Source organism: Octodon degus, unplaced genomic scaffold (assembly GCF_000260255.1).
Source record: "Octodon degus isolate 3935 unplaced genomic scaffold, OctDeg1.0 scaffold00096, whole genome shotgun sequence".
NCBI classification, from domain to species: domain Eukaryota; kingdom Metazoa; phylum Chordata; class Mammalia; order Rodentia; family Octodontidae; genus Octodon; species Octodon degus.
This window is the reverse complement of record NW_004524672.1, coordinates 10,630,099-10,642,506: the sequence shown is the minus strand read 5'-3', so window position 1 is coordinate 10,642,506 and position 12,408 is coordinate 10,630,099. Positions and strand designations below refer to the sequence as shown.

Here is a 12,408-nt window from a genome sequence, read left to right as displayed (position 1 = left end):
TACTATGTTGTTTTTGCTACTATTGTTTATAGTATAATTAGAAATCTAGTATTGTGATTCCACCAGCCTTGCTCCTTTTGCTTAGGATTGCTTTGGTTATCCTAGGTCTTTTGGGTTTCCATTTGAATTCCACATTTTTTTCTAGTTCTGTGAGCAATGTCACTGGAAACTTGGTAAGGATGGCCCTTGTATGGCCCTTGATTTATAGATCACTTTCAGTAAGATGACCATTTTATTTAATTTTATTAGTACACGTTTGCAGTACACGAGGCTTACGTTCACTGTGGAGAGCTGGTTCCTGCACACAACACATCTTCTCTTTTCACCCCCTTCCTTGCTCCTCCCTCACCCCTCTTGGTCATCTTAGCTTTTGCAAACAATCTGCCTCCCTGTTTCCTGTCTTTTTTTTTATTTTATTTATTTATTTATTTAGTGTGTGTGTGGCCAGCTCAGCCCACCAGGGGGCAGGGGGCAGGGCTGGCTGGCATGTGGTGCTGGGGGATTGAACCAAGGTCCCTGTGTTTTGCTTAGCTTAGCTTGTTCTAAGTAGGTGCCTTAGACCACTGAGCCATCTCACCAGCCCCACCTGTTTCCTGTCTTATTTTGCTATTTGTTTATATTGTGATTTTCTCATATAAGAGAAACCATACAATATGTAAGATTATGTGTCTAGGCTGGGGAGATACTCAATGGCATAAGTGTTTGCCTGGTGAGTGGAAGGTCCTGAGTTATATTCCTGGTACAAAAAAAAATTATGTCTCTGATTTATATCATTTTACATTATAGTCTCAAGGTACACCTGTGTTCTTACAAAACTCAAGTTTATCTTTCTTTGTAACAGAGTACTATTCCATTGTATTTCAGCACCACATTTTCTTTGTCCATTCATCTGCTGATAGATATGTAGGTTACTTCTAAGATTTAGTTATTATGAGCTGTGTTGCTATGCACTGCATGAATCACTGTAATATGTCTTTAGCTCTTTTGCAAAAATACCCAAAAGAGGAATAGCTGGGTCAAATGGAATTTCTAGTTTTAGTTTTTTGAGGCATCTCCATATAGATGTTCATGATGGATTATTAAACTTCCTTTTCCCTCAGTAACAGTTGTTATTTTGTCTTTTCATTATTATTATTATTTTTTTAAGATAAGGTCTTGTTATGCAGTTCAGGCTGACCTTGAGCTCACTTTGTATCCTAGGCTGGTCTCAAACTCACAATGATCCTCCTGCCTTTGCCTCCCATGGAATTACAGGTGTGCTCTACCAAGCATGGACTAATTTTTGGCTTTTTAAGATAGGGTCTTAGGGGCTGGCGAGATGGCTCAGTGGAATAAGCGCTTCCCTGGCAAGTGCAAGGGTCTGAATTCAATCCCCGGTTGGGGGGGGGGGAAATAGGGTCTTGCTGTGTAGTCCAAGATTGCCTTGAACTCACTATGAAGACCATGCTGGCCTCAAACTTGTGGTAATCTCCCTGCTTAGGGCTCCTAAGTGCTGAGATTACATGCATGTACTATCACATACAACTTATTTGATTTCTTGATGATAGCCATTTTTTTTCTGTAATAAGGTAGAATCTCAATGGTGTTTTGATTTGCATTTCTCTAAAGGCCAGATATTTTTTTTCCCATGTATTTATTGCCATTTGTGTTTCTTCTTCTGAGATATGTCTATTCACTTCAATTGCCTATTTTTAAAATTAGGTCTTTCATTTGGAGAGAGCTGATGCTTCTGAGGTTTTGGTTTTGTTCTTTTGTCTTTGAGACAGGGTCTCACTATCTAGTTCAGGCTCTTCTTGAACTCACTACGGAGCCCAGTCGGGCCTTGAAGTTACAGTGATCCTCCTGCCTCAGCCTCCAAATGCTGGGATTATAGGTGTGTGCTACCACAACCAGCTCCAGTTGAAGTCTTTATGTATTCTAGATGTTAGTCTGTCTGAGAAATAGCTGACAAAAAAAAAAAAAAATCATCTCATTCTGTAGGTTGACTTGTTACTTAGTTTATTGTTTAATGTGGCCATCTGGACAATATCCATGGCCATGGGAGGTCTTTCTGTCTTCTAATAGCTTCAGTTTCTTTCCTCAATGTTCTCTAATTTTCCTTGTACAGGTCTTTGATCTCCTTGGTTACATTAGTCCTCACGTATTTTTGTTTTTGAAGCTAACATGAATGATACTACCTGATTTCCTTCTCAGATTGTTCATTATTGGGGCACAGATAAGTTACTGATATTTTAACGATGATGACTTTGTATCCTGACAACTGACTGAAGGAACATGTCCTCCCATAGGTGCCCCGCATCCTCCTCTGGCTGACCATTGAGCTGGCCATTGTGGGCTCAGACATGCAGGAGGTCATCGGCACAGCGATTGCACTCAACTTGCTCTCCGCGGGACGGTACTACGCAGAGCACGCCTGGCTTTCAGTCCAGAGCTGGAGAGAGCTGCCACTTCTACCCCAGGCTGTGTCCCTCCCTCTGCTGTCCCCCTGTCAGGGTCATGGCTTTATTTGTGGGGATGTGAACCATCTCCCCCTACAGTCACACTGATGCAGGCCCGCTGCCTAGAGGGCTGCTGCCTGCCTGGCTCTGCCTAGTTGCTCACCTAGCTTTGACATGCCTGCGGTTCCCTGTTCCCCAAGATTGTATATTCTGCTCCCTCTGGCCCACTGTCCAGGCCTTGGCTCCTGCTTGAAGGAGGCCAGATGCCCCAGTCTCCAACCTTGAGGGTGGGAGTCCTAGACCCTGGAGCAGCTGGGCTGACCTAGGCCACTGTGGTTTCAGAATCCCACTCTGGGGTGGCGTCCTAATCACCATCGTGGACACCTTCTTCTTCCTCTTCCTGGATAACTATGGTGAGCAGCAGGGCCTGCCGTGGGCGGAGCCTGAGAACCTGCTCCCCCTGGGAGGGCGTGGCCTCTGCTATGGAGGGGTTGGGGCTAGCTGTGCGGAGCTTGCGCCTCTCTTGTACTTCTGGTTCTTCATCTATTAACTGGGGAGACGAACAGCGCAGGTGTCACAGGCCAGTGAGGTAATAGTGTAAGTCAGCCCTTGACGCAGAGCCTGTAAGGCAGTACTCAATATAGTCATTATAACTATTGGTGTTTACAGGAGTTTGAATTTGATCTACCCCTTTGCCATGCCCTTAGGCTTGCGGAAACTGGAAGCTTTTTTTGGATTCCTCATTACCATTATGGCCCTGACCTTCGGCTATGAGGTGGGAAGTCAGACCTGCACTGTCCTCCCCCAACGCACACACCCTCCTTCCCTCACTGCTCCAGCTTAGCCCCAAGGGTGGGGGAAACGGCCCTTACCCAATGTCCCTGGCTGCTGGAATTTGGGGAGGATCCAGAATCCAGAACCGGTGTCAGTATGGTGGCTGACCAGGCTCTCCCCACAGTATGTGGTGGCGCGACCTGCGCAGCGGGCACTTCTTCAGGATCTGTTCCTGCCCTCGTGCCAGGGCTGTGGCCAGCCTGAGCTGCTGCAGGCTGTGGGCATCGTCGGCGCCATCATCATGCCCCACAATATCTACCTGCACTCAGCCTTGGTCAAGGTGAGCGGGCCGGAGGGAAGAGAAGACGCCTTCCTAGAGCAGGTGGCCCGGCCTTGGAGCCTGGACCTCCCGCCCACTGGCTCCTTCCCTCAAGATTTTCGGTGGCAGCTGGATCATTGTCTATTTATTGAACCTACGATAATGAGATACTAGCCAGGCAGGCGCTGTAGTGCCACCTGTAATCCCAGTACCCTGGGAGGCCGAGGCAGGAGGATAGGAGGTTCCAGCGCAACCTAGGTGACTAGTGACTTAGTGAGACACTATCTCAATGAAAAATAAAAAAGGAATGGGGATCTAGCTCGGTGTGAAGGTCTCCAGCTCAATCCCCAGTACCAATAAATAAGGAGTTGGAGTAGAGGTAAATAAGGGAACGTGGGTAGAAGTGTAAGGGGGACCTGACCTGACCCTGAGGGATTTAGGCCCTTTCATTCCCCTTTGGCATTCATAGTCTCGGGAGATAGACCGAGCCCACCGGGCGGACATCCGGGAAGCCAACATGTACTTCCTGATTGAAGCTACCATTGCCCTGTCTGTCTCCTTTGTCATCAACCTCTTCGTCATGGCTGTCTTTGGGCAGGCCTTCTACCAGCAAAGCAATGAGGATGCGGTGAGACCCTTGTCCCAGGCCAGCCCTGCTCCTTACACAATGCCCTGGAGCTTTGCTGGAACCTGCAGGTGACTTGCTTGCCTCCTCCTGAGTCTCTGGCTGAGCTGCGGGCTCCAGGTCCTCTCTCCTGATAATCTCATTGTCCGAAGAGAAGCAGTGTTTGCTGAGCAAGTAATTACTGAGCATTTGAGATAGACAAGGAAACTCTTAGATCTTGGCGCAGAGAAGGTGTGTGTGTGTGTGTGTGTGTGTGTGTGTGTGTGTCTAGAGCTAGAAAGAGAAACAGGAGACAAACCAGTATACACAGGACCACAAAGAAATGAAAGTGTTGGCAAAGCACAGATTGGGGAGTGGGGTGGGGTGGCCCCCGAAAGGGTTCTCATTAGAGGTCACTTTTTTGTAGTTGGTTGAGCAGGAGCCTGCAGCTCTTCCTGGATCTCTAGGATTTGGATCTGTGTCTAGCTGTGGTTCCAAGTGGGGCCATCCCAGCTGCCAGGCACTGCTGGGTGCTTACAGAATGCCAAGTTTTGTGGGGGAGGTGTGGCCAGAACTCTGGGACAGCTGGCCTTGCTCTGTGACCCGGGGTGGAGGTTCATACACCTCCCTGGGTCTCACCCTGTTCCTCGGCACAAGGAGAGAGGACTAGTAGTGATTGAGAGAGCTTGTCTTCAAGATAAGTGGCTTCAGGGCTGTGGGAAGTACGAAGGCTGTAAGGAAGACAGGACTGCCTGGCATCTGAATTATCTCTCCATTGCAATTCCAGCTTTTACAAACCCAAGAGAGGCTGGAAACACAGTTCTAATTGTTCCTAATTTTAAAACCATATATATATATATATATATATATATATATATATATATATGCAGAATATGTTTATTGAGGAAAAGAAAGCTCCTGGTGGCCAAGAGAGGGACAGGAGAGTGATCGGAATGGGTTGCCCCCCCTAAAATTTTAAAACCTTAAAAATTCACAATAAAAACCAAGTCGGATGCAGTGGGGTATTCCAGCACTCTGAAAAGCTGAAGCAGGATGATCAGCAGGTTTAAGCCCAGCCTGGGCAACTAAATAAATGAATAGGGCTGGAGATCTGGTTCAGCGCAAAGGCCCTGGGTTCAAACCCTAGTTAAGAAAAAAAGGAAGAAAGGGAGAGGGAAGGGAAGGCAAGAAGATAAGGGAGAAGAGGGGGAAAAAGAGAAAGAAAAAAGAAAAGGGCTGGGGATGAAGCTCAGTGGCACAGCATGTGCCTGGCAAGCATGATGCCGTAAGTTCAATTCCCAGTACAAAAAGCAGAGAAGGAGAAGATGGTAGTCTCAGCCAGGAATTTGGTGGTGCACACTTATAATCCCAGAACCTGGGAGGTAGAGGCAGGTGGATGGCGCGAGTTTGAGGCCAGTCTGGGCTACATAGCGAGTTCAAGGCCAGCTAGAACCACATAGGGGAAGACCCTGTCTGAAATAAAGAAGAAAGTGAGAGCAAGAGAAGAGAGAGGTCTGAAGGTATGAGGTGGGATTGTCACCCCGAGAGCCACCGGTTTGAGTTGATTTTTCCAAACTCACCGAGCATCTTCTATTTCCCTGCTGCTGGTCCGCAGTTCAACGTCTGTGCCAACAGCAGCCTGCACGACTATGCCAAGATCTTCCCCAGGAACAACCAGACGGTGTCGGTGGACATTTACGGAGGAGTAAGCAGGGTCTCCAAAGACGCAGAGGGTGGGACCCAGCCTGGCTCTTGTCACGCCCGCTGGGGGCGGCGCCCCTCGGCGGGCGGGTCCATTTGCTGACCACACCCTCCCTGCAGGGCGTGATCCTGGGCTGTCTCTTTGGCCCCGCTGCGCTCTACATCTGGGCAGTGGGTCTCCTGGCTGCGGGGCAGAGCTCCACTATGACGGGCACCTACGCGGGGCAGTTCGTGATGGAGGTGTGCTGTGGTCCAAGGAGGCCAGGCCCATTCCTGGGCTCGGACACGGGGCTTTGGTGATTCTAAAGCAGCCCAGAGCGCAGAACTATAAGCCACCCACTTTACAGACAAGAAAACTGAGCTTCCGAGAGGTGGGGCGGGCAGGCTGGGGAAGCCGCAGGTGCAGACAACCAGGAGCCTGTTCCCCAAAGTCATTCAGTCGTTCCCTCATTTCTCCCACCCATGCCCTGCCCACTGATTACACCAAGTGGCCCCCATTTCAAAGATGGGAAACCAGTGTCCTCCAGAAGGGAGGTGGGCCAAGAGAGGGTCCCTCTCTGGACCCCCCAGGGTTCCTCCATCAAGGTTCCCACTCCCACCCAGGGCTTCCTGAAGCTGCGGTGGACTCGCTTTGCCCGGGTCCTCCTCACACGCTCCTGTGCCATTCTGCCCACTATGCTGGTGGCTGTCTTCAGGGACCTGAGGGACCTGTCGGGCCTAAATGACCTACTCAATGTGCTGCAGAGCCTGCTGGTGAGGCCGGGGTTTTGAACAGAATCATGGCAGACCCTGTACCCTAAAGCCACCTTACCTATGGGCAGCCCCCCAGCCACCCTGGGATAGGAATCACCATGACTTCATTTTTTAATTTTTTTTTTAAACATTTATTTATGATGTGTGTGTGTGTGTGTGGCCAGCTCAGCCCACCAGGGGGCGGGGCTGGCTGGCATGTGGTGCTGGGGGATGGAACCGCGGTCCCTGTGCTTTGCCAAACTTGTTCTAAGTAGGTGCTTTAGACCACTGAGCCATCTCACCAGCCCACTTCATTTTACTGATGGGAAAGCTATGCACCAAGTTAGGTGACCCCTGACAGAGCTAGGATTCACACTCAGGCAGCCCCCACAGCCTGTTCCTGCTTTACAAGGGAGAGGAGTAGGCAGCTCCCAGTGGCTGGGGGACTGTAGGCAGAGGCTGTGGAGCCCTGGCTTTTCTACCCCTCCTGGAGGAGGTGCCAGTCCCTCAGCCTTAGCCCAGAGCTCTTTGCAGCTTCCCTTTGCTGTGCTGCCCATCCTGACATTCACCAGCATGCCGACGGTCATGCAGGAGTTTGCCAATGGCCGGTGAGTACTCCCATGGAGCGCCAGGCTGCTGTGACTACATTTGGTCCCCACAGGCACCCAGAGGTAGGCACTGCTGTTAGCCTCATTATCTGGATGCCGCAACTGAGGCTCAGGTAAAAGAATTTGCAGAGGAACTGGCCATGGTATTGGGTGCCTGTAATTCCTGCATCTTGGGAGGCTGAAGCAGGAGGATGAAAAATTCTAGCCCAGCCCAGATAATTTAGCAATTTTTTAAAAATATTTATTTATTTATTTATTTATTTATTTATTTATTTATTTATTTTGTGTGTGGCCAGCTCAGCCCACCAGGGGGCGGGCGGGCTGGCATGTGGTGCTGGGGGATTGAACCGAGGTCCCTGTGCTTTGCTTGGCTTAGCTTGTTCTAAGTAGGTGCTTTAGACCACTGAGCCATCTCACCAGCCCTAATTTAGCAATTTAGTGAGATTAGAAAACTGTATTAGAAAACAAAAGTAATGAAAGTGAGGAGAGAGCTGGGAAAGTAAATCAGTATAGAGGTCCTAGGTTTAATCCCCAGTTGTCAAAAACTAAACCAAAGACCTTGCCCAGGTTCACAGCTGGCAATTGGGATGGGCAGGAGTCTAGGGTAGGGACTGTTTCCAGAACCTGCTCTCACCATTCCCTCACCTCTTATGGATTCATGCCCACTTGGAGGGCCTGGGGCAAGGAGTGGACAAGGGTCTGTCTGCCCCTGGCCCCACAGCTGAGAAGAGGGCTTTGTGTACCCTGTCTCCAGCACCACAACAACTGGGCCACAGGAGAAGGGGAGAAGGCAAAGCCCATGGTTTGCGTGCCTCTGCCCAGTCATCTCCCTCCTGTTACCCAGGCTAAGCAAGGTGGTTACATCCTGCATCATGGCCCTGGTCTTCGCCATCAACCTCTACTTTGTGGTCAGCTATCTGCCCAGCCTCCCCCATCCTGCCTACTTTGGTCTCGTGGCTGTGCTGGCCACAGCCTACCTGGGCCTCACGGCCTACTTGGTACAGTACAGGAAGGGGGGGGGCACACTACCGTGCGGGAGGGGGAAAGAGCACCGTGGGGCTTCCCAGAAGCCCCAGCCCCTCCTGCACTCATGAGCGCCCCTCCCCCAGGCCTGGACCTGTTGCCTGGCACATGGAGCTACTTCTCTGACCCACAGTTCCCATCAGCACTTCCTGTACGGACTCCCTGAAGAAGAACAGGAGGATGGGGAGCGCTCTGGATGAGCCCCCATGCAGGCCTGGCCTGGAAGGTGGCTGGGGGGCACAGACTGGCTCGCTTGACTCCCAGGGTAGCAGCCAGATGTTTTGGGAGGCTGGTCCACCCGAGTCCTTAGGGGCTTGCTATTTTTTGATTTAATTACATACTTTACTTCTGGGTCCGTCTCGTCTGTAAAACAGGGACAAGCACCAGTGATGTGAATGTAAAGCACTTTAACTGCTGAGCACTAGCGGCTTTTTAAAAAAATCATTACAAAGTATTTATTAAACAAACTTATTGACAACGGATGTGGGGCGTGCAGGCTTATAATCAATACTTTGAAAGGCTGAGGCAGAAGAATCACAAATTTAAGCCCAATCTAGGCAATTCAGCAAGACTCTCAAAAAAAAAAAAAAAAAAAAAAGGCCAGCCAAATAGCTCAGCAGATTAAAGCGCCTGGCAGGGGCCAGGGGCCTTGACATGCCTGCCTCTGGGGCATGCTGAGACCCGTGATTGAGACTGGGGGTAGTGGTGCCGGCGCCTGTAATCTCAGCGTTTGGGAGGCTGAAAAACAGTAAAGATCATTACGAGTCTGATCTGTGTAGTGAGACCCTGTAAACCCTGTACATTAAAAAAAAAAAAAAAAAGACTTTCAAAATGAAAATGGGCTGGAGACACAGCTTAATGGAAAGGTCCTAGCTTCAAAAAAAACACTCAGCACTTACAAGAGTGACCCAACAGACACATGGGAAAAGACTGCAAGTTAAAACCTTATACCCAGGAGTGGTGGTGCACGCCTGTAATTCCAGCACTTGGGAGGCTGAGGCAAGAGGAGCTTTGAGAGTCTGAGACCAGCCTGGGGGCTACAAAGTGAGCTCAAGGGCAGTCTGAACTGCATAGGGAGACCCCGTCTCAAAAATTAATTGATTAAGGCACATAAATTAATAATAGACCATTATAAATGCTTAACACTAATTTTTTCTTCCAAAGAGCTGGGGGGGGGGAACCCCCAAAAGGCTCAAAATCTAAAAGCCTGAGAGATCCCCAAAAGTGGCTGGTCGGACTCTCCACAGCCTTAGCTGCACCTGCAGCCCATTTCCCCGCAGTAAAATGAGGCGCGATTCTCCCTTAGGGGCCAGGTCTTAAAGAACTCAAGAGTCCGTGCCTTCCAGGCCCAGTTCCTTGCCTCTGCCCTAGAGGACCGGGTCGACAGGACTCCTACGCGGCGAGGTTAACCCTGGGTCTGCGCTAACTCCCGGCTCCCCCTAGGGGCAGGGACGTCCTGAGCGCCAGAGCTCTGGCCTGGGCGTCACCCTTAGCTGCCTAACGGAAAGACCAGGTTGGCTAGAGCCGGAATCCTGCGCTGGGGGCCGCACAATCTTCTTCATCAAGAAGGTGGGGAGTAGCTGTAGGAGCCAGGGAACCTACTCCTCTACCCGGAGGGCCCGGGCACTCCTTCGTCCCATGAGCAGGATGTACTTTACAGACGCTCCCTAAACTGTTTCTAGGCTCCCCTAAGTCCCACCTCCCAGCTCCCCGGGTACTTCGGATCCTAGCTTAGGAGCCACGGAAAGCAACACTCGGGTGGGGCGTGGGGATGCCAAGCCTTTCCCAGGAGTTAAGCCTGGAGCAGGTGGGATAGTTGCTCGTACCCCGATTTCCCAAGGACCCGGCCAGGCGCGTAGCCGGACTCGGGACTCAGGTTGAACTGCTTGTTTATAAGAAAGAATTTCCTCTTTCTTAAAAGGGCAATGATGAGAGTGGGGCCCTCAAGGAGAGACGGAATAGGACAGGTTTTGGGGCAACTCTGGCAGCTGCCAGAGAGTGCGGGGAGAGAGGGCCGCCCATCCTTGCTCTGAGTTTGCCCCTGGAAACAATGGGACTCACGCGGCCCGAAGAATGGGGCGGCAGTGCAAAAGGGCATCGCCCAGCTCCTTCTCTAGTTATGGATACGTGTCCCCATCGTCATCGATACACTTGACATTAGCTGGGTTCCAGTTCTGTGCTCGGTCCAGTACCAGAAACGGGGAGGCAGGCAGTGTCCCAAATAAAAGATAGCAGCTGTCAAGTTTATACCCTAGAGGACAAGGACAAGTCACCGACCAGCAAGATGAGGCCAAAAGCACCTGACCCTGACAGAGTTAGGCTAGTAACACCCGCAGACCAGGAGTAAAGGGTAGGGCCAGAGGAGGTGGCTGGAGCACAGGGTTTTGAAAGAAAAAAAAGAAGAAAAAGAGGGACAGTCTCTCGAGAGTGGCAGGCATGCTGGGCCCAGGACTGGGAGCTGGAATCAGAGGGGACAGTGAGGCTCCTCTAAGGCGCAGTGCTGAGCCTGGGCCGGCCACCAGCACAAGACACGGTCACCTTGTGCCCTGAGGCCCTCACCTCTAGTCCTCTGGTCCCTGCAGCCCCAAGGCTCAGCTCAAACAAGGTGGCTCCAAATTTCCCTTCCCTTTCCCCCGGACATGAGGCCCCTGGGGTGGGGGACCAGAAGCCTGGTGAGGTGCTGAGGTGGGCGCTCACAGTGCTGCCCCTTCACCTCGCTTTTCCTGCATCACTTGGCAGGTGGGTGGGTGGACAGGTGGGCGCTGGACAGATAGGACGCTTGGTTTCCATTGTTGATCCCTGCCCCTACCCTCCCGCCCCTGGCCTTGCAGCCCCCAAGACAAGGGATAAAACAGATACAAATATAGAGGGACAGCAGGTGGTGTGGACCTTTTCCCCTACAGCCATCGACAGCAGAAGACGCCCCCACCCAGGAGCCCTGAGCCAGGTCGCAGGGGGTCACAGGGATGTTGGGAGGGGGCAGGCTGCCCTGCCCAGTTCTCTGGCCCCTGCTGCCCACTGGGTTCCCTCCCCCATCAGAGGGCGATGGAAGCGACCAAAACACCGCAGGCCAGGAGCAAAGCCAGGGGTGTGTTCAGTCCTTGACCCCACACTTCCTTTGGGGTCCGAGCGGCTCAGACCCAGAAGGACGCTGATACTGGGAGCGTAGCTGTGTTCTGCCCGGCCCTGGGTGCAGAAGCTAGGCTTGTAGCTTCTCTTCCCGGAGTTAGGTTTCCTTAGCTACCACTTGAAATACGAAAAAATGGGGGTTGCTCCAAACTGTAACGGAGATTAGGGGCGCTGCCAGATCATGCCCTGGCGATACGTGAGCAAGGAAGCTGATAAAGTCTAGGGGCAGTGGCCCTGCAGAGACCCTAAACGCAGGAGGAGGTCAGCCTCCCACGCCATGCCCGCCCGGGGCTTCCCCTCTGCTACCCTGGCGGGTCCCGCCGGTGCCCCGCGCGCATCTCAGGCGAGAGCGGAGCCAACGCGCCAGCCCCGCCCCGCCGCGGAGCTGGGAGGAAGCGCCGAGGCGCGTCTGTCAGTGCTTGGCATTACTATTATTTTTTAAATTGTGAACACAAAAATAGGAAGGAACTTCGTAAACGAGTTAGCCCCCTCCCCCGAAACGCACAAGACCTTATAGCCCTACGTGGAACATGTGTGTGGCTTCTCTCTCCCCCTAATACCGGAGATGGAACTCAGAACCTCCGCTGGTCAGGCAGGTGCTTATGCCGCTGAGCTATATCCCCAGCCCAGCACCTACTTGGACTCCCTAAACAATTGACACTGGTTCAAAGGAATATTAGGAGCCAGCAACCTCGGATAATCCCGGAATGGTCTGCAGAGGTGCCGGTTCCTCTAGGTTGGTGGGAAGAAGCGCGTTTGAAGAGGGAACGGTGTAGAACACGGGTATATAATTCCGGGAGCGAGCACGGGTGGCATGGGGTCTTATGAAGGACGTGCGGAGCGATCCGCGAGGCAGTAAGTTAAATTTTCATCCCCTGTAAACCGGCATCACTCCGCCCGAAACTATAGTGGCTGGAGACAGTCACAAGTAAAAAATATTACTTTGTAGGTTGGCACAGCTATCTGTAGAGTTTTTGTGGGGTATTTTTTTTGGAGGGGGTACTAGGAATCGTACTCAGGACCTTGCACTTCCCAGGCAAGCGCTGCTTTTTTTTTTTTTTTTTTTTTTTTTTTTTTTTT

General features: G+C 51.4%; 1 protein-coding gene across 1 annotated transcript in view; it reads left to right on the top strand.

Moving 5' to 3' along the window:
• Slc11a1 (solute carrier family 11 member 1) overlaps positions 1 to 8,740 on the top strand; it is a 17,151-nt gene extending 8,411 nt beyond the window's left edge. Inside the window, exons 5-15 of the mRNA XM_004638245.2 lie at positions 2,289 to 2,395; positions 2,781 to 2,851; positions 3,146 to 3,213; positions 3,397 to 3,552; positions 4,001 to 4,159; positions 5,751 to 5,840; positions 5,957 to 6,076; positions 6,440 to 6,589; positions 7,103 to 7,176; positions 8,021 to 8,174; positions 8,286 to 8,740. Of these exons, the coding sequence (XP_004638302.1) occupies positions 2,289 to 2,395; positions 2,781 to 2,851; positions 3,146 to 3,213; positions 3,397 to 3,552; positions 4,001 to 4,159; positions 5,751 to 5,840; positions 5,957 to 6,076; positions 6,440 to 6,589; positions 7,103 to 7,176; positions 8,021 to 8,174; positions 8,286 to 8,399 (1,263 nt within the window). The 3' untranslated portion in view covers positions 8,400 to 8,740. The remainder of the gene's footprint in view (positions 1 to 2,288; positions 2,396 to 2,780; positions 2,852 to 3,145; positions 3,214 to 3,396; positions 3,553 to 4,000; positions 4,160 to 5,750; positions 5,841 to 5,956; positions 6,077 to 6,439; positions 6,590 to 7,102; positions 7,177 to 8,020; positions 8,175 to 8,285) is intronic.
• The last annotated feature ends 3,668 nt before the right edge of the window (positions 8,741 to 12,408 follow it).